Source organism: Phoenix dactylifera, chromosome 17, assembly GCF_051530095.1.
Source record: "Phoenix dactylifera cultivar Ajwa chromosome 17, Ajwa_hap1_PhDact_Kaust_v1.1, whole genome shotgun sequence".
Taxonomy (NCBI): Eukaryota; Viridiplantae; Streptophyta; class Magnoliopsida; order Arecales; family Arecaceae; genus Phoenix; species Phoenix dactylifera.
The window spans coordinates 13416608-13442689 of NC_143206.1; the positions used below are offsets into that span (position 1 = coordinate 13416608).

The following is a 26082-nucleotide window of genomic DNA, read 5'->3' on the forward strand; positions in this document are numbered from 1 at the left end:
GACTGTTTCTCGTTTAATTTAAATATATCCCCAAAAAAAAGACGCCAGGTTTTAGCAATAATCTCACGTGTTAGCAAATTGACCATTTTGCCCCTTGGCGAAAGAGGGACCGGAGAAGGGGTATCGTGATCCAGGAGGGCACATTTGCCATTTAAGGGAGATAGACGGCCGTGATTCGTCGTTGTCATGGGGAGACGGAGCCAGCTGGGTCTCCACTGGCGCATGGGCTCGAGGGGATTTTTCAATTAATTCGGCGGACAAAAAGGAGGCATTAGAAGTTGCCGAAATCTTTACCGCAGTTGGAAACAATTAAATAATTAATTACAATTATGATAAATTATTATAATTAGCACTGGAATACTATAATTTAAAACGAAAAATAGTTGGCAATTGGTAAATATTCGGGGCCGCTTCATCATGTGGTTGGAAAAAAGGGTGAGGGTGAAAGTTAACTCATCTCCGTTCCTGCTGCCGCTTCCTTCAAGAGGGATGGGGATTGGGGAAAAAGCGCGTAAGCGATGGAAGAAAAGGGCACCAGAGAGAGATAAGCTCACCGGTGGTCGATTCACCGAACCGGGCTCTGGTATCCGCTCTTCCTTCTCTCCGGTTCCACGCATCTTTCTTCTGTATTTTTCCTTATGGATTATTCCCGCTTCCTTTTCATCCACCGACCTTTCCCTGTGGGCGATCTCTTCGCCCCCAAGGGATCCGAGCTCTGAATCCCCGCGGTCGGGCGATTCCACCCGAGGGTTCCCCCACTTTTGCCCCCGCTCTCTCCTAGGCTGGCAGGCCTCAAGGGAACCCTAGCCCTCCTCCTCCTCTCCGCCTTCTCCCGCTTCGCCGATCTCTTTGATTTCAAGACGCGGCGGCGGAGGCGGCGGAAGGCCGGGTATCGGGGCGGCGGCAAGATGCTCTGGATCATGCGGGTCTCCGGCTTCTTCTCCGCTGCCATGGTCATGGTCGTCATTTCCCCATCCCTCCAGTCCTTCCCCCCAGCCGAGGCCATCCGATCCTCCCATCTCGATGGTTACCTCCGATTCCCCGCCGGCGCCCGGGGCCGCTTCTCCTTCCGCCAGGCCTTGCCATTCCGCAATGCGGAGGAATGCGGCAGCCCCGGAGACAACAACACCTCCTGCAATCCTACCTTTGTCCATATCGCCATCACCCTCGACGTGGAGTACCTCCGCGGCTCCATCGCCGCGGTTCACTCCGTCCTCCAGCACGCCCTCTGCCCGGAAAACGTCTTCTTCCACTTCCTCGTCTCCGATACCAGTCTGGAAACCCTGGTCCGCTCCGCCTTCCCTCGGCTCCGCTTCAAGGTCTACTACTTTGAGCCGGAGCGTGTCCGGGGCTTGATTTCCACCTCCGTGCGGCAGGCGTTAGAGCAGCCGCTCAACTACGCGAGGAACTACCTCGCCGACATGCTGGAGCCGTGCGTGCGGCGGGTGATCTACCTGGATTCCGATCTCGTGGTGGTCGACGACATCGCGAAGCTGTGGAGGACGAGCTTGGGGTCGCGGACGGTGGGGGCGCCGGAGTACTGCCACGCCAACTTCACCAAGTACTTCACGGGGCGGTTCTGGTCGGACCCGCGGCTCGCCGGGACGTTCGCCGGCCGGCGGCCGTGCTACTTCAATACGGGGGTGATGGTCATCGATCTGGTCCGATGGCGGAGGTTCGGGTACACGCGGCGGATCGAGCGGTGGATGGAGGTGCAGAAGGGCGGCGTCGGTGGGGGCGGCGGAATCTATGAGCTGGGCTCGCTGCCGCCGTTCCTCTTGGTTTTCGCGGGGCACGTGGCGCCGATCGAACACAGGTGGAACCAGCACGGGCTCGGCGGGGATAACGTCAAGGGCAGCTGTCGCGACCTCCACCCCGGCCCGGTCAGCCTCCTTCACTGGAGCGGCAGCGGCAAGCCCTGGGTCCGGCTTGCCTCGAACCAGCCATGCCCCCTTGACGCCCTCTGGGCCCCCTACGACTTGTACGGCCCCGCCCCCTGACCGCCTCCTCCCGGTAACTTCCATTTTTTCCCACCTCCCCCCGAACCACCTCTTTACGGCTTGTCATATCTTCCACCACTTTTTTTTTTGGCCTCGTCCCTGCTTTATATTCTCTTTCTTTTATTTTTATTTTTTACGCTTTTGTGGCCTCACCATCCACTCACCGGTCTCCATCCTGTTTTATGTTTTTCTCTTCTTTTTTTTTTTTTGCGAGGCGATTTGTATTTTACTCCATTGTCTTCGCTTCCGCAAATAAAAGAAACAGATATTCAATTTGTTTTACCTTCCCGATTTATTGCTCTAAGAATATTTATCTGTCCTACCGGTAGGTGCCGGTTTCTTTCCTGCTTACAGCGTGATGATGTTATCAGATCGCTTCTCCTAGCTCGACTTTTAAAAGTATTGAAAACTAGAAATCCATGGGGTTCTTCTTTGAGCTAGGATGAGGCACCGCCGGTTTCCGGACTTCATTGGCCGGCGGGGATGGGTAGATTCGTCCGCGTCTGCTTAAAATTAATGAAGAGTCGTGGAGTTTTTTTTTTTTTTTGGAAAATAGGTGGTGGGGTTCTGCGTGGCGAGAGGGATCGGGGTTGTGGAACCGTGCCCTTTGGTTGCAGCAAAAGACTTGTGAACTACCGCCCAAGAACTGTCTCGTTCCCATTTCTATATGCCCTCCTTGGCCCTCTCCTTCCTCTCTGCGTTTTTCTCTTAATTGTTCCCTCCCCTTTGCTTACCATTGATATAAAGTTGCAGTGCTTTTTATATCTTCTGTCACTCCCACTACGATGCTGCCACCTTCCGTATCTTATCGAACCCCGTTCATACGTATTCTCTTTTTATTTTGTATAACCAAGAGGAATATCGGTGTCGTCTTTGCATTATTAGGGGCAGTCCCCACTCGCTTTCCATGGGAGAGCACTTCCGAATCCTCGAGGTGAAATGGGACCGGGTGACTTCTCCTTAGTTAACACGTGTCCGCGCTCTTTGTCCGCCCCCCCTTTTCTCCCCGCTGCTGCTGGGCTTCGGTAGATTGTGGTGATGGTGACACCCCATCTTCTTATACCTTGTTTAATTAGCAGTTTAACTTATTCTCGTCTTATTCTGAAACCAGGCCCCCGGGGTCGCTTTTTAGCTCTTTTTCTCAGCCGGGTCAGTAGCCCAAAATCTAGTCTCCGCTCAGCAATGCTGGGCGTTCTCTGTGTCAGCTTGTTCTGGGTTGTTGTTTGGTTGTAGATTTGACGTTTTTACTGTTGCTAGCTTATGTTTGTATTTCCATGTATAAGTAATTGAGATCTATTCCTTAGCTTGACAGCCGTTTTATGTTTGATCCCCGTGAGTAGATCCTTGATTTGGATATCCATTTTATCTTTCAATTCCTTGTCGCGTTTCAGCGGGTATAGAATCAGGGATAATTACGTTCAAGGACTAAACAAGCCTTATTATGTATAAAAAACACATGTTGGAATATGTGCGAAGATCAAACAGAAGACCGGGTGTTTTTATATTGGGAATGGTTAGGTTCATCCTGATATTCTCGATGGTGCACTCAGTTGCTATAAAATATTTGTGCCATGAGTTCTATTTATTTTTTTTAATCAGTACAAGTTAGGACGAGGAGTAAAGAAATGAACACTTCATTTATATATTGTAAGTAACTGCAAAATGACCTCGCCCTTCGTGATTAGTCCACAAGAGATTTCTGGAGTAGAAGGGGTTGGTATAGAAGTGCCGTATATTACTTTGCTGCAGAGGCTGATGGGCATGGCTGGGCTTGGTGGAGGCATGCTGCTGTGGTCCTGCACCATGAAATGAAAGCCCATGAGCTTCTGTGGGCCATCTGATGGTCGTGTCCTCAACCACAACCACCCAATCCTTGGGTTGCATTGTTGATTGCTAAAAGAATTGATCAGCAGAGTGTGAGGCTTGGATAGGAACAAAAAAAGATCAATAGGAATTTGATGAACGAGTCAAGCCATGCAGCTCCTGTGACACGGGACCTAAGAGTGAGTCATGGACCCTTTGGTGGTGAGTTGAGATCAACGGGCCCATGATGGTGGTGGTGGTGATGTTCCCGCTTTTGTTTGTACGTACGGAAGGTCGTAACGAGCACTTCAGGATCACTCCTCCAGCTGATATTTTCATCATATGATTCTGCATGTTTTCTAATTTATCGTAGGTGTGTGATTTTACTCTGTGATTAGAGTCTGGTGAATATACATGCAGCATTTAGAGGCAGTTCAATCCGGTGATTAGACTCTCTGATTATGAGTGATATATGCTTGATAGTCTAGCAAGCCAATTCAGTCTGTCTCTACTCAATTCGGGAGTAATTTAGAGGCTTGTACTGGGGGTGAATACCAACATTCAACCCTTGATTACCAGGCTGGTCGGAATGTAGTAGAGACAGTAGCTCAAAAGTAGGGATGCTGTCGGGCTGTTATAAGAAATGTGCCAAGATCGAATGGAAGATCTATAGAAGCATCTGTGGTTGTAGAGGCAGGAGGAATCCAAAAATAGATAGCTGCAAGTATTGAGGTTGAGCAACATAATTTAGCAATCCCTACTTCTAGAATTCCGGTCTTTGTCCCACCTTTCTGTCATCGAGCTAGTTTATTTTTAACCGCCTAAAAAAAATTAATAAATAGTCCAAGTGGAGTTCTCTAACTTAAAATTTTTTTGGACATTGCTTCTGGCACCCACCCACCTTACTCAAGTCTCACATGAGTTCCCTTGGGAACTGCTCATCAAAGTTGGCATCAATTCTGGGTGTTCACCCCTTTGGTTCCCAGCCTGGCAGCTTGTTGACTGCCCTCCTGGATATTATACATGTTTACCATTTGCACATGTGATGTGGCTTTCTTCAAGGAATAACAAATCTTCAAGTTGCAAGCTGTCGGCACTTGATGTTCCTTGAATCCTTCTTTTGGTCAACATGTTCTTTGAATCAATATTGGGCAGGTTATGTACTATGTTTGTGTAGGCAAGCATTGGTATTGGTTGTGATGGATTCATAAATCCTAGGTCCTTTCCCGAACTTTAATCCATTTCTATTTTTTTGAATGACTAAAGAAGATGTTTTGCCAGAACCTATAATCAGTATGTCATATTATGCTTTTATTTGAAACAAAATTTAGTTTACATGGTTCAGAAATTTTTATCATGGATGCTAGGCCTCTCAGTTAAATGTGGTTTGAAGTTTAATCAAGCATGTTTTGCATACGCAAGGTACATAGTGATCTAAGTACGAAATACAACAGTGTGCGTCCTTTCTAGCTTATTTTGTCAAAGTAAAGATTCATTAACTATATCTATGGATAAAATGGAGAGCATCTGTAATTTGAAATGCATATATTTGCTATAGTCATCGAAATCAAAGATTCTATTGTGTAAGCCAGCATGACCTTTTTCTTGACTTATTTAAGTCGGAGAGTTTAATCCAATTCACGGATAATATGTTATCATGTTTATGCCATAAAAGACAATAATCCATCATTTGATAGGTGAATATAATTCCAAGTTTGCCTCCTAACTTGGTGATTAGAGAATTCATATAGAATCTCTTGCTGATGTATACTAACCATCTGTTCACTAACAAATTGGATTGGTTATTGGTAATTTCAAGTGGGTGCAACCTCACGTATGATTGATTAATCCATTATGAGAGCTACTAGCTAATATCCTGTCCTCTGGGCCAGCCACCGTTATAAATTATGCTGATGTTTTCAATGACACAGTGCTCACCGAACCTTTCTATCTGTAATCTTGCATTGGATGCTCTCGGTGCTTTTGTTCTCTTCCCCTCGTTTAATTGCTCTAAGGTAGTCAGGTGAGACGTCCCAACCTGACCTCTCTTAATTGAGATAGGATATGGCTTTGGCTGCCGTTCATACTGCAGTCTTTATCGAAACGGAGATCAGTCTCTTTGGCTGGGAGCCACTGGCTTCCATTTATTTATTTATTTATTTATTTTATAATAATTTATATAGTTTTAATTTAAGTACAACCTGCCAAATCAAAATCAAAAGAAATCCGACACCTGCAATGGGAGTCCAAAACTGTGCCCGTGGGTCCACGGCCAACCAACCTCCGCCCCAGTGGTAAAAATATAAGTTTGTACGCCGGCTCTTGTACTGTTGTTTGGCACCATCGAGGGTCTAAAATACTTGCCACATTGGGAAATGGATGTGGGACGGAAGCAATTAATAGGTGGAAGATTGTGAGATGCCTGTGGGGAACCATCAGGAGTACATGGATTATCGTAGAAGTTCACCTCCTTGCTTCTGCTCTTTATTGTATATGTACATGGGTGACGTGCACAAAAACATAACTAAATTGGGTGTTAAAGTGCATAATATATGAACGACTTCTATAATAATGATTCGATTTACAAAATTAACTTGAGGAGAAATTTTGAATTTCTGACATAAAAAATCATCCATAGGGTTGGATACTTATGCAGTATTGGATTCGACACCAGATTAGCAAGACGAAACTCTAATAGCTTAGACATAAACTCAAATTTTTTTTTTACGAGCAAAAAATACTAAGCTGATTACTTTTTCTGCGCATGTAACAGAAAATAGCACGCAGCATTGGCTTTGGAACCAACGGTCCAAGTCTTTTTCTAATTGATGAGACATGTATACTAGATTTAGCATAAGAAAATTTACTAGTGGATAGTAATGTCTATGGTGGATGCATAAAAAAGAAATTGATAAAAGCTTAATAGAATATTTTAAAAATATAAACATAAATAATCTGCTCGAATTCCTAATGACATGGGAATGACTCTGTTTGCCCAAAAAAATTAATTAATTAATTAAACAATTATAATAAAGTGCTTGATATTATTGCATCAAGATTTAGTTAATTATTTATATTTTTAATAATTAAAGGGATCGTAATTGGTTGCTTGTTATTCCCACAAAAGGTCATATTTAAATGGTTTCTGGCTGAAATTAATTATTTGATAGAAGTTATCTGAACAAATATAAAGAAACCCCAGAACCACCAGAAGAAAGTTATCAAGACAAGAAACCATCCAAAAAAGGGTGGTTATTGGTAAAAAGAACTGTCACCCTGCATCATAAGAAGGGAAAGAAGCCTTATATAAGATATGGCTCTCACTCTACATATATTGACATTTGATTATCCTTTCATGGGCAAGACTTCTACACCTCTCGTATGTATCACAACTGCATTAAAAGTATTTTGCATCTTCGAACATGATCCAAAGTTCTTCACCGCAAAGTCTTATTCTAATTTGAAAGTCATAAACCCTGTTGTACTCGAATAATTCATAAATTGTATCCTAATAGGGTATGTTATTCAGTTTCTTTATTTTTCTGCTCATATATTAGTTATTACATTTTATCTTATTCTCTTCAACATATCTCATCTCACCGGAAATTCTAAGTTTTTCATTTAAGGCACCAAACTTGTTTTTCTTGGCCGTCCATATTTATTCATTCAATATGTTACCAAATTTGTCATACCTATCATCCTTGACCCATTTGTATAGGAAGCCCACCGAAAGCACAACTTCTGAATGTGTTCCCTGCTCAGCATGGGAAGCCTTGTTTTTACCAAAGGCCAAGCTTGTTCCAGCTATATGGAGTCGGAATTCTCTGTGGCGCGTGTTTTGCATTGTAGAATCGATGTAGCCCGACATGGAGATGAATGACCAAGATCTCAAAGCACTTTATCATTCATCTGTTTGCCTAGATCTCAAAGTGACCAGTGCACGATTTGGATTCGAGTGAAGGAAGGTGAATCCTTCTTTAGATACAAACCCTAGCATGCTAGTGACGGTACTTCGAGCAGCAGTAGTAACCCGACCCCACATTTCTTGCCTTTGATATTTTCTCTCAACTGCCTCTCTTTGTACAATGGAAATGCTCCTATTTGTATAGATTGTGCTACATGCAGTTTGTATTGACTCTTGTAACTGTGTATAAAATAGTTTGATATTTCCTGTCCGTTTGGTGGAAGGTCCCTTGTCCTTGCCCATATTCAGGGTTTTTAGCCTGAAAGCTCAGTTAGGCCTGTTTTGAGAAAAGTCCAAATTGTTCAAAAAGGCTGGCCCCAGGATAAGATTTGTTGCCTGCAAATGTAAATTAGGCTTAAATTGGGCCAGTTTGCCGTGCCTGCTATTGGTTGGGCTCGAGCATGGGCCTTCGAGGACGGGGCTGTTCCGACCTTGCTCCAACGTAACACATTGACAGCCCTAAACTCATTAAGGAGCACACGCATGATATCCTGGTTTCTAATTTACTGCGAATTTACTAAGGTTCTTTAGGACGTGCATATCAAGCTCAGGGTAATCTTATCAAGATAACAATGATCTCAGCTTAGTTCCAGGCCTTGAGCAGATGCAGTCATCATCAGCATCATCATTTGCAATATTACATGAGATGTGGCTAGAGAGACATTAAAAGGGTCCCAATGATGGCTCGGCTCTTGCGAACATAATTAATACACACTGCAGCTAAAAATAGCATGACAGTTAATAGTGAAATGAACCATAAGTTGTACTTTTATTAGGTGATAATCCTTTACAATGTGAATATTTCAATATGAAAACGGGATCCTCTACAGTTCGAGTTCGACCTTTGCACTGTAAAGTACGATACCACCGTGGATTGCTACCACTTCATATATCTCGAAGATGAATGGCTCTTATTCATCACCGCGACGCATCATGTATCACCCTAAAGGTGCCTCTTTATATTCCAGAAATAAGTGAGAATCGTCTATCTATAAGATGTATGATATGGCGGCTATCTACAATGGTATCGTACTCCGTGATGTAAAAGTTGCACCAGAAAGGATTCAAACTCTTTCAATATATGTTCTATATGGTCCAGCCGAAGGGGGTAAAACCATTTAGATTTTGAAGTTATCTCGTGTGTCTCGTACATTCCAGTTGGCTGATTATGATTTTGTTTGACTTTTTCCTTAGGTCTATAAGAAGTCATGCCGCTTCTCCATACTTTGCCGAACATTGGCTATCTGAGAGAACTGATGTATTGGATATGGGCCACAATGAGCCCAAACATATCAACTTGGACTTAGGTGTCAATATAGGAACTTCAGTCAGGACCAGGTACGTAATCACCGAGGCCCAAGCCTGAAACTGAACCAAACTGTCAGCTTGGACCTGAGCGAAGTTTGGCCTTCTTGGATGATTTGAACCCACCGCCTGTTCCATTCCCTAAAAATGTTTCTCGGTGAATCGCTCAATCCCTATATGATACACACCTACTCCTGTGTATTACACCACAAAGATCAATTGGGCTAGAGATTTTAAGCGCCATCCAACATGATTGTCTCAATTCAACGTTTCCTCTGCCTTCCAGGGATTTCAGGGGAGCGTATTTATCTACCTTACTAATATAACCAAAAAGAAGAAGAAGAAAATACACTGAATAAAGGGAATAAAGTTAAATAAAAAAAAATAACAAGTAACAGCCTGTTAAATGTTAATCAACCTTCCGAATACATTTCAGCTATTCTAGGAAGTATCCAACAAGTTTCTCTCTCTCTAATCAATTACCGTCTGAAAGATACGCATACGGTGGGCCACGCTAAATGTGGAAAGTACAAAAGAAGGTATAGACCTCTCCTAATTTTTCAACTTGTAACAATGATTTCTCAATACCCTTATTTCGCTCCCTTCTCCTGCCGTCCTTCCATCTCCCACGGCATAAACCCTACGGTACATGCTTAAACCCACGGCTCCCCAAACGGTAACCCCCTTTTTCCCCGAAGGCCGAAACCCCCACCCTTTCCCAGCCTGCATTTCCTTTCTCCCAAACTAAAACCCCACGCCGCGCCCGTTCATCCCCTCCCAGCTGTTTCCGCCGTCCCCCACGCGGTTTCCAGAACTCGAGAGACCGATCAATGGCTTCTCCCGAATCCCGTTTCCATCTCCATCGCATCCTCGTTTTCGTTTCTTTTCTTCTTCTTCTTCTATTCCGTCCATCGAGGTCACAGCAGGGGTCTCCGCCTGACGCCTCCGCGCCGGCGCCCTCCTCCTCGGACTGCAACGGCGTCCTCCTGACCTACGACTTCCAGCGCGGGCAGCGGCTCCGCCCCTTCGTCCAAGACCCCAACAAGCAAACCTGGGCCTTCACCGCCACCGCCACCATCCTCAACTCCGGTACCGCCGACCTCGACGCCTGGGAGCTCCTCATCGGCTTCCGCCACCGTGAGATCCTCGTCTCCGCCTCGCCCGCCATCCTCACCGACGGCTCCCCCTTCCCCTACTCCACCCCCAACGACTCCGCCACCTCCTTCTCCGGCTTCCCCAACCACAACCTCAAGTACCCCATCGAGGTCGCCGGCGATCTCTCCCAGATCAGCGTGCAGATCTCCATCGGTGGCATTTTCTTCGGCTCCCCTCCCCCTGCCGTCCCCCTTCCATCCTCCCTCTCCCTCGCCGACCCCGCCTTCTCCTGCCCCGTCCCCGTCGTCCCGTCCAGCACCTCCACCTCCATCACCACCTGCTGCCTCCCCAATCCCGACTTCAACTCCAACACCACCACCAACTCCTCGGATGCCGACGGCTCCGACTCCTTCCTCCCCCGCCGCTCCGGCGACCTCACCATATCCTACGACGTCATCCAGGCCTTCCCCAGCAGCTACCTCGCCCTCGTCACCATCGACAACCACAGCCCCCGCGGCCGCCTCGACAACTGGCGCCTCTCCTGGGAGTGGATGCGCGACGAGTTCATCTACTCCATGAAAGGCGCGTACCCCCTCCTCGTCGACGTCTCCGACTGCATCTACGGACGCCAGGGCGAGTCCTACGAGGACCTAGACTTCTCCAAGGTCCTCAGCTGCCAGACCAAGCCCACCATCCTCGACCTCCCGCCGTCCAAATTCAACGACACCGACCTCGGCCGCATCCCCTCCTGCTGCCGGAACGGCACCATCCTTCCGGCCTCGATGGACCCTTCGCAGTCCTCGTCGGCGTTCCAGGTCCAGGTCTTCAAGATGCCCCCCGACCTCAACCGCACGGATCTCCACCCTCCCCAGAACTGGAGGATCTCCGGCAGCACGATCAATCCCGAGTACAAGTGCGGCCAGCCGATCCGCGTCAGCCCGGCGCTGTTCCCCGACCCCAGCGGACTCGAGTCGAACACCTCCGCCATTGCTAGCTGGCAGGTGGTCTGCAACATCTCCACTCCCAAGGGTGCCAGCCCCAAGTGCTGCGTCTCCTTCTCGGCCTTCTACAACGACTCGGTCGTCCCCTGCAAGACCTGCGCCTGCGGTTGCCCGGCGAACCGCGGCGGCCGCACCTGCAATGCCACCGCCCCTGCCCTCCTCCTCCCGGCGGAGGCCCTCCTCGTTCCGTTCGACAACCGGACCGCCGGCGCCCGGGCCTGGGCTGAGATCAAGCACTTCCACGTCCCGAGCCCGATGCCCTGCGGGGATAATTGCGGCGTCAGCATCAATTGGCACATCAACACCGACTACACCCGGGGTTGGAGTGCGAGGATGACGCTCTTCAATTGGGAAGAAGTGAACTTTGCCGACTGGTTTGTTGCCGTGGAGATGGGCAAGGCCTACGACGGCTACGAGGATACGTATTCATTCAATGGGACGAAGATGGGGAACAACACGATCTTCATCCAGGGCCTGCCAGGGTTGAACTATCTCGTGGCAGAGACGGATGGGGCGAACCCGGCGACCGATCCCAGAGTGCCAGGGAAGCAGCAGTCTGTGATCTCTTTTACGAAGAGGACGGCGCCTGGGATCAATGTGGCTCAAGGGGATGGTTTTCCATCCAAGGTCTTCTTCAATGGGGAGGAGTGTTCGTTGCCCGACATCATTCCGACAAGCCAGGGTTTCAGGAGTGGCGGTGCTGTTGGTCTCTTTAGCTGCGTACTGCTTCTGGTTGCTTCAACTCTTCTACTGCTTCATCAATAGCTTTAAAGCATGCTGCTGCTTCCGCCGATTCTTTGATTCCTTCGATGGTTGATGGGTGAACTTGTGCCAAACTGAGTGTTTGGCATTTTGAATGGGCTATGGAAAAAAGGGATGTGGTAATTAAGCATTGTTACAAAGTGGTAGAAACGTTGGGAGTTTGCTCACCTTCCCTGTTGTTAAGGGGAAACGCATAGCTGCACATTGGTTGGGTTCAACCAGATTAGGGTATTCCAGAATGACTTGAGTCAGTAATGTTTGATCTTCTCTCCTGTTTTTTCTTGTCTTTTATACTCATAGGAAATATGTCTAATATTCAGTATTATCCTCCATCCAAACTCGCTACATCAGCTTCATTTAACTTCCAAAGACTATTTGTAAATTATCGGCTTGATCTCTGTTTTTTTTTTTTTTTGGCTTGATTTCTTTCAGTTTTATACTACCAACTTCTTGGAAGGAAGTGGAAGTGAGGAAGTTGCGAGAATTGGGACAAGTGGGAGTGGCTTGAAATTTTGAAGGGCTCTCTTTTCTTGTTTGGCCTATTTGTTGGCCAGGTCGTGGGAAGTTTGGGCTGTCTTCTTTGTAATAAAATTTATTTTGATGGGTCATTAGCCCTCCATTTCCCTTAAATAAAAAATCGCAGCAGGGAACAATGCACTTTTTCTCTTTGAACTTTTGTTTACAAGCATCTAGGACCTCATTATGTGCCAAGCTTAATACCGCTATTGATGGCTGGTGAAAATAATTGCATGGCAATCTTATTTTTTCAAAAATTCCATTGATTTCTTATCAGACCTTCAAAAAATTCCTATAAAATATATATAAGAGTGCAGCATGTCATGTAAAAGCAGTGATACGCTCGTCCATCTCAAGATTTTCATGGCTTTGTGCTGGACTACTTGCTTGCCTTTTTGATCAGCGTGAGCTTTTATCTTATTAGAATATCTGGAGAGATTGAATGGTTGGGTGTTTATACGATGTCACTGTTCAGTTGTTGTTGGATTGTTTGCCGCATTTTTGTCAGTGATTTTTGTTATGTGGGCTGCACAGGATGTAACATGATCAGCTGAAGCCTGTTCTCTGCCATTATAAATTCATTGATTTTTAGGCTACGTAATCTGCAGCAAGTCAGTAATATTTGTCAACTTTGCTGTGCAGCATGTATTTATTCCACAAAATAGTCTGTTTACTTCCATTGTAAGGTCATGCAATTTTTAGACCCTCTGTTTCATTTTTCCATGTTACCAGTAAGAGCTCCAGGTAACCGATGCAAATGGGCTTCTAGCTGCAGTTTACCTTTCCTTGCTTGATGTAGGTTTCTATTTAATCAGGTGTTGTCATTTACAAATGCAAGTTTTTTCAAGCCAAGTTGGAGAGATGGTTAATCCTTTCGTTCTTCCTATCATTTCTTCTAAACCTTAAGAAAAATACTCGAAGGTGCACTGGATTTCGGCATGATGTCTGTAAGGCTGATGAAATATCTTAAAAACTTTACGGGTTGCACCTGTCCGTCTGCATGGCATGATGATAAGCACAAGAATACTTGGGCTCCGATTGATGAAGAAACCTGAGAGCTGGGAGTGAGTTTGTATTGCCTTTGCTCAAATATGGGTTCTCTAGTAATATTTAAGCGAGCTGGAATCTGCAAGCCTAGGAGATGAGTCTTCCAACAGTTTCATTTGAGTCAATAATGTTAAGTCTGCTCCACTTTTTTCATTGTCATAAACATGTAATTTTCTATATAGAGCTCTTCTTCTCCATGAAAACCTCGGTGAATCAGCTTCCTTCCATTTCAGAAGACTTTTTTGTTGAATTGTTTTCCGATTTCTTTTCTGCTTCATCTTTAAATTTCTTCCTTCTCAACAATACTTGACTCTCCCGCTTCCAATAAGTTTGTTGTTACAGCTTTTGTTAGAATTATGCATATTATTTTGCCTGATTAACTTTGAAAATATTCCAAGAAGTATTTAATCAGATGCTGTGAAGATTCATTGTCTAGAGATAATTAAGAAGACTTTAATCATGATGCTCTCCCAGATAATTGCCTCCTCAACTCTCTACTCATTGGGAAAAAAAAAATAAAAAAACCATCAAAAAAAAAAAAAAACCAACTCCATTGTAAGGTTCTTGTATATTCGATGATGAAATTACCGATGAATTGACGCAGGTGTACATTACTGTAAAATGTGGATATTTTACCACTTCAATTCCAAGCACTTTTCGTCGTAACCTTCTAATATTAGTAGATTACAGCCAGGATTTTAATTCTGAAATTTTACAAACAATAATCTGATTGCATGAATTGAAGTTTCGGATAAATTTGGAACTTCCACACAAGTTCAGGATTTTTGGTGCAAATAACCCTTTGTGTTTTAAGTGGCATGATAAATACAACATAAATACGATCTTTTCACTACACCCATCATAATATTGATCAATTGAATTGATGGCTCTCAAGACTCCCATTGCCGTTTAGCATCTTAATTTAATTATTCTAACAGGAGGAAGCTCAAATTCATTTCCCACACACAAACGTAGATGATAAAAAAGCACCTACCATTAACGAAAATTAGGACAAGGGTAAAAATATATAATGTTTCATTAGGAGGTCTGTAAAAATGTCACAATAACACTATTTAGTAGTTTATGCTAATGATTAACGATGTATTTCTTATAATATTGCCCTACTTTCCTCTAGTATACTTTTTTTAAGTTTCCATCGACATCTATTTGACAAATAACAACATATGATACTCGAGGACAATCTGGAAACACTGATAGACAGCATATGATCTACTAACAAGGTACAAGGTGTGTAGAATCTTAGCAGCAGCAGCAGCAATCAAGAGAAAAGAAATGGTGCAACCTTACAAATGAACAATTAAATAAAGGTACTTGTTCATGAATCAGTAGAAAACTGTACATGCTAATTGTAATTCTAAAAGCAACAAAACAGCAATTGGAGTTAGGAAATACTCCCCTGAAATATTGAAGAGAGTAACTGAAGGCTCCTATTACCCAGCGTCAAACAACTCAAATCACACCACAACCACACAATTCACATCCTCCATTAAACTAGGTCTGTCTTGTTAGCACGAGCGAAAGTTCAAAACTTTTCAGGTATGCCTTTGCATACCGGCCATTATCTTTGATGCCACCGTGAATAAATTCAGCAGCTCCAGGACGTTGATCTGCACTAACTTCACATTTTCTTTTCTGGAGAGCTCCTTGAGAGAGAGAGAGAGAGAGAGAGAGAGAGAGAGAGAGAGAGAGCTGCCATGAGACAGGTTCTCGATTTTTTTCCGTATCTTGACTGTGACAAACAACTTGTGCAATTCACTGCAGAAGCTCATAATCGGTGGCATCATTGGAGGATGCCAGTGAGCTACACCTGAATGTCATCCCAGGAATATCCATCAAAATTAAACTCAGGATCAACCTGTCCAACACCTTCCTGCTGCTGAAATTTAAGCAAAACCACAACATGAGACACCAGTATCTGACACCATCCATTTAATTAACTTAAGAACTGATGAATGTACATTCTGAGAGATTTATACAATAAGCATCAGAAAAATTATACAAGAAACTAAAACCTTTTGATGTATCAAATTTGAGATGTAGGACCATGTTTACTGAAAAAGAAAAAAATCAGCATGTGAAGCAAAGCTTTATGGTTCATGGTGTTTGGATTAATTCTATAATTAAATCAAGTGTTATAAAAAAGATCTAAAGCCAGAAAAATATAAAACGAATGACTTAAAAAGAATATTATATATAGATGACGTAAAAGAAAACTGACCTTCTTTCCCACAACATTCATTAGCTCGTTTTGTATGATATTGTCATCAAAAAGCACTTCTTGATAACTTAGATCTGACATGCCCTCGGCCATTACTCTGAGAGAGTTTTCAACAAGAATGGTACCATTGCGTTGAGCAGTACAGTCTCCCTTCTCATGTTCAATCTCTGTTCTTACTGACAATATCTCCTTCCTAACAGTGCATGCATTCCTACTCTTATCATCTTTTATAGCAGCAATCGAATCTTCATGAGCCAATCGTGAAGAACCAAAGTCAATATTGCTTTGCTTGGAGCCAAGTTGTTGGGCTGACTGATAAGAAACATCTATATTCTGTGACTTCCAGTCTTGGCTTTTACTTTGACGAACGTCACTAAGGAGATCATAATCTGGAACAAAGTCCTTCGCTCCTTTAACGCTGGCGGAATTACCTAACGTTTCAACATTTCCCACCGGGGGCAAAGCTTCTTGAAGCATACCAATTGATGTGAAATTGGTCGTTCCTGCACCACTTGCAAGAGGATAGCAACTTCCGGTTGATTCATTCATGCCGCTATTAGAAAAATCAGCATACAAAGCATGAGAAAGTGGACCATATGAAGAAGCATTCATGTAGCCCTCACGCAACGATGTGCGCACATTCATATTACTCCGACCTCTTCCTGAGACATGACCTGAAACCTCATTTGAAACAATTTGATGTCCCATGGGTGTCGAAAGCCTCGAATCATATTCACCTAAAATTTCATTTAGTAGTTGTTCCCTTGTTTGTAGCTGTCGTGGCATACTAATATGTATTCGATTCTGTTGCTGACACACAGAAAATTGCTGTCCTTGCTGAGTCATTTGCATAGGTAAAGAGTTACTCAGGTTTACGTTGATGGTGCCTCCCGGAAATGAGGTGCTTGTTCTTTGTGAAGATGGTAGGTTAAAAAAACCTGATGCACCTTCACCGACTCGCAGTCCCATATTTCCATATGATTCGACCAGTTGTTGTGACTGACCATGCTGCCCTGACTCCATATTGGTGGAGGGTCCAGAAAGGAAGTTCAATTGCTTATTGTTCATCTGTTGCATCATTGCAGGCCTTATATTTGAAGCATTAGCCATTTGTGCGCTAGAATTGAAAAAACCTACTTGATCAATAGAAGGCAAGCCTATGCCAGTAGTTGTAACTCTTCTGGGCCCAGAATGTAGAGTCGTAAGACTTTGTGGTGGAAACTGACCAGAAACAGCAAGAGCTTGAGTATCAAGCCCATCAAATGAACCAACTGAACGAAATGTTGCTTCTGAAGCGCCTGTATATGGTGTATCAAGTCTGGCCTCATGTTGTGGTACGCTTAGTCTCCTCAAATACAATCGGTATTTCTGTTGTATATCATTACATTTGTCAATAGACTATCAAAGGATGAATTTTAGAACAATGATATAAAAGAGGGAATCATGTGCATCAACATGAAGCATGTGACTCATAATATGCTCCAGTTGCCACAGCGACAAAAACTGCTCTAATTAGAGAAAAATGACGAGAGAGAATTCAAAAAGCAACAATTTCACACAAACAATACCGACCACATATGTGAATAATCAGCACAAATATTCTTGTAGACCTATAGGGTTATCTTTATTGACCCATTAAGAACCATGATATTACAAGTTTCACTGCAAATATGAAGAGAAAATTGAGTAGTACACATCCAAATACATGACTATACATGATTGCACGAAGAGTTCATGCAAATGAATGTATGCAAGAGCAGCTGAGCAGATAAATAATAGATCAACAACTCAAGAAAATAGATGCGGCAGAGGCTGGCACTGTTGAAGATCTTTGAGAACCCTAGCATGAAACACATTCTCAGATGTTCACTACTGCAGAACAGCAGTATGTTATTATCTGACATAACTGCAATATATTGTTGAGCCAAGGTTCCCAAATAAAATAATGCTATGATAGACACGACAAAGTAACTTATCTCGCAGTATCTAATAATCATCTAAGAGACAATATATGAGAGACACCATTTTCTGTCTAAAATCCGTACATTTCTTAACACGAGAAAAGTAGCAAAAACAGGAGTCTTCTCTATAAAACAAAGGGTCATCTATCCCTTTTCACAGCTTGCAAGAGAGATCTTTGGTGCCTTGTCCATCAATTCCCTTGACATTTTTCTCACCACTATCAATTTCATAATATGGGAGCTCAGTGCCTTGTGAAGTTAGTCAACAAGAAAGAGCTTCTCTCTGCTACAAGGATTAACTGTCTTTGCATGTTTTTCTTTTTCTTCCCAATATATAATCACCTCTCCAATATTTTTATGCCTGCAGTCGCAAATATTTTTCAGGCAGAGACATGTTGATTATGCTACAGGATTTATTTCCTTCTTGATAAAGCTACTTTTATTTGCATAACTGAATAAACATTCTCCATGATTAGGATTTAATCAGTCAACAAAGTTCACCTAGCTTGAGAAGCGCATGATAAGTTCTATCATATAGACAATAGGGCTATAGCCTAAGGGCTGCACCTCTCTTCTGCTGAGAGGAGGTTCCACATTTGAACCTTGGATGGTGTCTCCCAAGCGTTTGATATGCAAAATTTGTCCACTTCTATGAGGTGATTGTTGGTGCTCCTACAATTTATTCTCAAAAGGATAAGAAATGTCATATTCTTATCCATGAAATGCTTCACATGCCTTCGATGTCTATAAATGATAATTCAAGTTATCAACAATGGATTAGAGGTCATGCAAATATGAAATGATGAATACGTGGTCAATCCAAAATGCAATTTAACAATGGGAAAATATTCTCATGTAGAATTTTGAGGGATGACAGATAATGACTGAGTTTATGAGAATGTATCAAGAGAGGAAGGGGGAATAAATAACATGCAGAAGGAAGGTTTCTTTTTTGTGAGAATAGGCATGTAAAATATAAAGGGATCTAACACACGCCTTAACATCAATCAAATGGCCTTATCCCATCTATAGGATGTCAAACAATTTGGTCCATCAAAATTTTGGACAAACCATACAAAGGGCTAGTTGGTGAATTGAGAGAACTATGTTGTTGATCATGTTATTGAAGCGAAATCCTTTCAAAATCTATGTATAGGGAAAAGGTGATTCATGGATACTAGTCAGAGGTAAATTTGCTAACAAGAGAAAAAGAAACACATTCACCAGTCCAAGAAAAAAAAAAACTCCTATAGATATGGGATCAAATTCAGAACTTTTAGAGTCTTTTCTTCACTCCTAAAGAAATATAAAAATTCCATGCAACCAACTGCCTCAAATGATAGAGGCACGATGCTCACAAGTATCGAACAGCTATCATACAAGGAAAAGTAGTTTGTTCGGCTTTGAAAATTCCTATGCTTTTATCTAATTGTCATGCAGACTTTTAGATTGCTATAGCTATCCACTAGTCTGATTTGCTAAAGATTTCCTTTTTTTCTAAAGATAACAAATGTCATGGATTTTACTGAGTTTTTCTATGTATCCTCTTCTAAACAGAGAAGCATTACTTCATTTAATCTTTCCACAAACATTATGAACTAGATATGTGCAAGATTGCCTTATTCAACCTCTCAACAAACATTGTGTACTAGGTATGCTATGTTATATCACATTTAGGCCATTTAGCCATAGTACTGGATGGTGATATATGTCCTTCAGGACAACTCATCCCATCAAAATTTTCTTTGTGCTTTCAATACTTTCTATAAAATAGCACAAGATAATGGAAAGCTTACTTTTATGAAACTGTTAAGGTAACATAAGACAGGTTGATCTCTGATATTCGATGTCCCAAATTTTGCTTCAATAACTGAAATCGTACAGTTCTGTGAACCAAGGGGCCCCAGTGCAGGATATGCTTTAACCCACATTATTCTGCTTTTTCATATTTGGTGCTCTATCGTTTGCACAATGAGTAACATCTAAGCTACTCTCATCTTTACAATCCATATGTAGGCTTCCCATGTGGTTCTATCTTTATCTCCGCCACATTATGCCAACAAGAACACATATCCTCACTTCTCCACATGAAAATTAATGGAAGTGGAAAATTTTTACTCATACAGTTTGAAGTATTTTTGTGGGCATGTTCCTCACCAAAATCCAAATACTAAACTTTTTCAGCAAATGATATTCCTTAAAGATTTTGGTCTTATTCACATAATGGTGGGTAAAAGACAGACACACAACTTCTGGTTGGACACACCAGGTAAATGTACAATGGTAGCATGCTTTGCATATCTATATTTAGAAAGATATTTCACAAAGGAGGGAATTTGGGAGGCAAATTAACTTGTTACCTGTCTTAGATTGAATCTATAGAAGTCGAGGATACCAGATATTGAATGTGGTGAGCTAATAGTTTATGTTTTCTTACTCTGAAGGCCTTTTGACATAAGAGGGGACTCAATTTTGTTCACAAAAAATGTTTTGAAATCCAATGTTTCTGCATAAGATCCAATACAACTGTTCTGGAAAGAATACTCCCAGCAGAAAAACTTTCAAGGTGATTGTTGATTGAGAGTATGCCCTTTGAACAGCTTATACTTTGTGGGACATTAGCACTTCAATTTTTGAATAAATTCAGTTAACAGTCACGCAAGAGCATTGAGCAAAGAATTCCATATGAGCACCAATGATGCTACAGCGTTTCTGCTTTTTTTCTTTTTTATTCACTCTCTTAAATACTCTCAAGTCAAACAACAGAAATTATTCAACTTAATTATGCTGAATAACAATGTATTGCATCTACTGAATTCAAACATTTTTACAGAAGGTAATTTATGATTTTAGTAATATGAAATTTATCATATATGCAAATCAATATTTACAAGTCACAACATAAGCATCTGAACTACTACATGCCAGTTTGAGAGAGAGATATAAGTCGAGAGTTTCAAAATCGCATACGGAAAAAAATACTGGCTCACACTTTTGAACTAACTAGTGTACCTGCAGGTGGCTCGCAACATTTTCTCTGGTAAGTCGAGGAACCTTCATCAACTCAAGGATTTTTTTTGGAACAGCCTCTGCATGACACAGGACACATTTAAATAAGATTACAGAACAATGAAACCAGAAATTACGAAGACTGAACAATCACATGATCGGATGGGGAACTTCTTAGAATCTAGGCGCAAAGATGTCTTAAATAAACTAATTCAACTATTGAACAGCAACTCTTTTTTTGTCAAAAAAAAGAGTAACACTTTCCATTTTAACTAACTTGTCGTCCCTATCGGTACCATGATTAATTTGAAATGATGATAGCTAATATTACTGGTTTCTTAATAATTTTTCACTAACTAAAACTAGATCGAATTACAGAAAGGAAAACAATTAGCACTCCAAATATCACATAAGAACAAAGAGAAAGTCCACTTACTGTCAACACCTAATTGGTTCACGGCAGCCACAAACTGCTGGTGGAGATCAACAGACCACACCACCCTCGGTTTCTTCAGCGTCGAAGGATCTTCGCGCTCCTCAACCTCCTCCCCCTCCTTCCCATCCTTCCTTCTCTTCACATTCTTCCAATTCCCCTCACTTGCCGAGGATGCGTTATCCCCATCTTCCAAAGCTCTTTTCTGCCTGTCATTCTCCTCTGCACTTCCTGAGTGCTCCAACTCCTTCAACTCATTCCTCCTCTTCCTCACCACATGCTGCCATATATTCCTCAGCGCCTCCATCCTCACTGGCTTTATGAGGTAATCGCAGGCACCATGAGTGACCCCCTTCATGACAACATCCCTCCCGTCATCGGCCGACATCACTAGCCATCAACGAAAACAATAAAAGATGAATCAAAAACACGCTCCGAATCTAAGGCCACACCCAACCTAATCCACATGTTCACTTACTGATAACGGGAAGGTCCATCTCCAACCCGATGTGCTCGAGAAGCTTGAAGCCATCCATGTCCGGCATGTACACATCACTCAGAACCACATCGAACGCTCCCCTCCTCTCCCGCAGCATCGCCAGAGCCGCCGCCGCCCGCGTGCAAGTTGTCACTGCACCAAAGGAATCATCCACTGTAAAAACCTTTGAAGTAAAGTACTCGATCGGCGAATTAGAGTGATCGATACTGGAGAATAAGTAGAGAAGCAAGGGTACCGTCGTAGAGGCATTTGCGGAGCATTCTATCGAGGATTTTTAGGCAGGTGGGGTCGTCGTCGACTACCAGCACCCTGAGGCCGGCCGGGAAATCGGGCGGAGGGCCGACTCCATCCCTCGGCCTCCCCGAGCTCGCCGTGGATGCGGCCGCTCTGCTGGGATCCATCGTTCCGAATCCCGCATCCAAGAAATCGAGATTCCAGAGGATATCCGTGAGAGAAGTACTACGAAGAAGCCTTTGGGGGTGGATCTGAGGTCTACGAAGAGAAATAGAGAGAGAAGAGGGGCGATTGTTGGACTGACTACTCTGCTCGGTTGGACTCGTTCTGTTTGATTGCTCTCTCTCTCTCTCTCTTTTCACAGCTTTTTCTTTCCTTCACCTCTTTCTCTCTCTATTCTAAGCTCCAACCTCTCCCCCGATAGCGGAGGAGCCAGCTCATTTTCCTTAACCAGCCAACCGTATTCTCCTCTCTCTCCCCCCAGGTTGGAAACGAAACGCCGTTAAGAAATGTGGCTTATTTCTAAATTCTCCGGGTCGCGTGAAATTAGAATTATTTTATTCCATTTTCTCTACAGTCTGTGTTTCGAATTTCGATACATTTTAAAGGCCTCATCATATTATTATTATTATTATTTTGCTTTTAATTCCTTTTGTCTCATTTATAGCATTTGATGAATTTAGTGAGAGTATGCTTGCACTCGTCAAAAATGATTTTGAATCCAAAACCAAGATGTTAAACGTTAGGCTACAATCTAAAAATAATTTTGAATCGTATTAAAGATGTACCAAAAATAATTTTACTACTTGCAGCCCTCTTGGATTCTACTAAATACTTCAATTTTGTTGTAAGTGCATGAATGTGTAGAAGAATTAAATAGCCACAAGAAAGTGTATTTATTTGACTGTGTAGGAAAGGCAAGAGAAGCTTCAACAACAATATTTTTTAAATATATGTACATATAAAACTTGTAAGTATATGTGAAAACAATGATATTGAAAAGTTGAAAGAAACACGCAAGTTTGGCAACTAATGTGGATTTACATTTTTTTTTTTTTGGGAAGTTCGTTAATTGAGGCTTTACATAATAGCATATCTATAGACTAAAAGTACTTTTTGATAATTGATTGATTTTTAATTCAATCTTCATAAAAATAAATGTGGAATGCCCTTTTCTCTCCAACACATGCAAGACAATTTTATAAGCAAAAAATTAAATTTGTTTCCATAAACGTATCTATCAAGAAATACCATTGTAGGAAATTATAAAAAAAAAGGAATGGTGGTGTGGCTCGTATCCTTAACCACAAATTTTCTTTTCAAATTGACATAAATTAATTTATGAGATGACGGACACACTTTCATCACAAACTTTCATTTTTAAATTTAACAAAGACTAATTACCACATAGACTTGACAAATGAATATGATATCAATTATGAAAGAAAAAAATATAGTATGATGGCAACAATGGGTTGGGTGGAGCCAACTAGTTCCAACTTCATGAAATTTTAATTTCAGTTCCAAATTTAGTTGAGGTATTAACCTAATTGAGTCTAACCCTACCCTCATGTTATTTATGGTAATCCTGCCCTATATATCATGTTAATCAAGCTAGTTTTCCACTCCCCATAGTTTTTCCAGGAACTAAAAAACACCAAATAGGAATCATCAATTGCCAAAACCTACTATTTATACCTTTCAGATTGGTCAATGGCAGCAATGGCGTGCTCGCTTTAGCTTAATTAAAGAACTAATTTAACGTCTAAACGTGGAAAAACTGATTAAAAGGTAAATTTTTTAAAATAATAAAAAGTGGATTCCGTGACCGCCTACCTTTCCAACGGAACTGACCGTATCCGGTTCCAATTTCCAAATATCCGCTCTCCTTTTCACGCCCCGTCCACTCACCGCGGCACACTCTAACGACTCGTAACCTACATCGCCGGGTACAAAGGATTTAACGCGACCAGCGGCGACTTTTAGTCGGACACGTGGCGCACCTCCAGGGGTTTCCTCCCGAGGCCAAAGATCCGCCGTGGCACATCATACCGCGCGCGGTAGGTTTTCTCCCTCTCCGCGGTGGAATGAGCTCCGGCTTTACATGTGGCACCATCTGACGCGCCGTACGCTTCGATGGTCTCGTGGAAAGCGGAATCTAACGGTTTCCATTAACTTCGGGTGAGTCGGTAAATCATTGATTCTTTCTCTGCTTTTATTTCTCAACGAAATCTCCCGATTTGAGATAAAATCACAAACGTAGATTTGAAACGGAAGATAAGGAAAGTGGGGAGGGCATAATTTGTTATAGAAGTTGGGGATGCATTCATGGGGTTTGTTATGTTTTTGTAACTTTTTGTGACCTTTTTTTACTGGTGCACTGCAGGGGTGCTTTTAAGGGAATCGAACATGTGCGACTGCGCACATTGATTCACGCCGGTACAAAATAATGGGTAAAATTTGAGGGTACGAACTGAACGCTATCCATATGGGAATCGACACGCGTCCAGACGCATGGACCATATGCCGGGAGCGAGCCGGTTGGACCGAACCGATCTACACCGAGCCCGGTTCAGAACCTAGACCAGATTTGTAAACCAATTGGGTTGTGAGATAGACGCATGGAATTACCACCAATATTAGATTAGATGAAAATAGGATAATCAAAAGATAATGGCTTTAATTTTTAAAAAAAATTGCTACATAAATATCCTCATAAATATCGAATTTTGCATGAATATCCTTCCAAAATTGATATTTTCCTGTATGTCCTCATCAAAAACTTGTTTTGTCATTTTACTCTTTTTTTATATTTTTATTTTTGCATATCCACCCATGCTATCTAACGACGTTAAAAAATTAATGGTTTCAAATTAAAATGACTAAAATACCTTTAATGGGTAGACATGCAAATAGATCGTGATCCCGATAGCAGAATAAGCAGACAACGGCAATAACGTAATTTTAAAATTTTATTTTATTTTTAATTAATATAAATATGTTTTTTCTTAACACCGTTAAAACAACCGTTATATTACGAGCATTTGTACAATAAAGAGTTTTACGAAGATATACATGCAAATATCAATTTTGGAAGGATATTTATGTAAAATTTGATATTTAGAAGGATATTCATAAAAAAAAATTTTAAAAAAAAATATAATAAGATAGGATAAAGGAAGGCCTATAATTAATTACTTTATCTCTATTACTCACGAATCGCGAATCATGATTCTATTAAAAATAAACTGGTTTTATTGATCAGTCAAATAATCTACAGTGATATAGCTAAAAACTGCTGAGTAGCCCCTAAGTTTCTGTAACCAAGACTCAAGAGGCATCCTTCCAAGATACTGAAAGGAGACAAATTTAAAAGAGAAGGATAAATAAAGGAACCAAGTCACATCCGAGAGCAATCATAACGTGAGCAATGGAGCACAACTCTTCCCTGCAGCAATATTGGCCTCAAAGGGGAGGCCGATCCACTTCATTAACTGGCACGGATAACGACCCAAATGCGGCCGCGGTCCACACGTGAGATTGTCGCTTCGCGCCCACCCGGTGCTTGACGAAAGATTTGCCCCGAGACCGGGCTAACCATCCGGTTCGGTGCGCGCCCCACAAATTGGCTCCGGAGCCTTTGGCGTTGCTCCACGCGGGCTGGCATGTCCCACTCATCGATTTTAATGGTTGAAAAAGTAGTTACTGGTTAGGTTTGAGCCGGATAATGAAATGCTGGTCCCATGGGTTGGTATCAACTTTCTCTTTAGTTATATCATCTGATTAGTTAGGGTTTTGAACTAGTTTTGATTGCGTAGGGATAAGAACAACCCACCTACAAATTAGTCAAATTTTTGAAATTGTGGTATCCATCATCTAGTAGGGTGATCCAAGATTGTGATGGATCGAGACTTTGGTTTATCTCTCTGTCAAGGAGAGAGGACAATTTTTTTTACAAAAAAATGAAGATGTTTTTAGATCTTGGCCAATATGTTCTAACTAAAGTTATCAAAGTCTCCACTAACATGATAAAATTGGGATTAATGATCACTCTTAGATGTTAATATTGAAATTTATTAATTAACTGAAGGAAATATTTAAAAGGTTAAAAATGTGATTGAGAAACAATATCCTGTATATTTATTGTATTGATCGATATCTCAAGATGTATTAATTTATATCAATTGAGATAATAGTGACTCAAAATTATTGTA

General features: G+C 42.1%; 1 protein-coding gene and 2 pseudogenes across 5 annotated transcripts; 2 read left to right on the forward strand and 1 right to left on the reverse strand.

Moving 5' to 3' along the window:
* The first annotated feature begins 488 nt into the window (after positions 1-488).
* LOC103707920 (putative galacturonosyltransferase-like 7 pseudogene) lies at positions 489-2282 on the forward strand (annotated as a pseudogene). The gene has a single exon (XR_015974364.2). The product of XR_015974364.2 is annotated as a putative galacturonosyltransferase-like 7 pseudogene (transcript).
* Positions 2283-9699: 7417 nt separating this feature from the next.
* On the forward strand, positions 9700-12182 carry LOC103707919 (COBRA-like protein 7 pseudogene; annotated as a pseudogene). The gene has a single exon (XR_015974309.2). The product of XR_015974309.2 is annotated as a COBRA-like protein 7 pseudogene (transcript).
* A 2605-nt stretch (positions 12183-14787) lies between these two features.
* On the reverse strand, positions 14788-22361 carry LOC103707917 (two-component response regulator ARR2-like). 3 transcript variants are annotated; one of them, XM_088713250.2, is made up of 7 exons: positions 21870-22361; positions 21614-21766; positions 21139-21525; positions 20706-20782; positions 15733-17100; positions 15527-15565; positions 14788-15390 (listed from the first exon to the last, which is right to left on the reverse strand). In XM_088713250.2, exons 1-6 carry the CDS (start codon positions 22033-22035, stop codon positions 15563-15565), a joined length of 2154 nt encoding a protein of 717 aa, XP_088569376.2. In that variant the 5' UTR covers positions 22036-22361; the 3' UTR covers positions 14788-15390; positions 15527-15562. The 3 variants fall into 3 exon arrangements, with proteins under 3 accessions (XP_088569376.2, XP_008790853.2, XP_038973836.2); XM_008792631.6 differs by lacking the exon at positions 15527-15565 and having other exon boundaries at positions 14788-15387; XM_039117908.3 differs by lacking the exon at positions 15527-15565.
* Positions 22362-26082: the final 3721 nt, after the last annotated feature.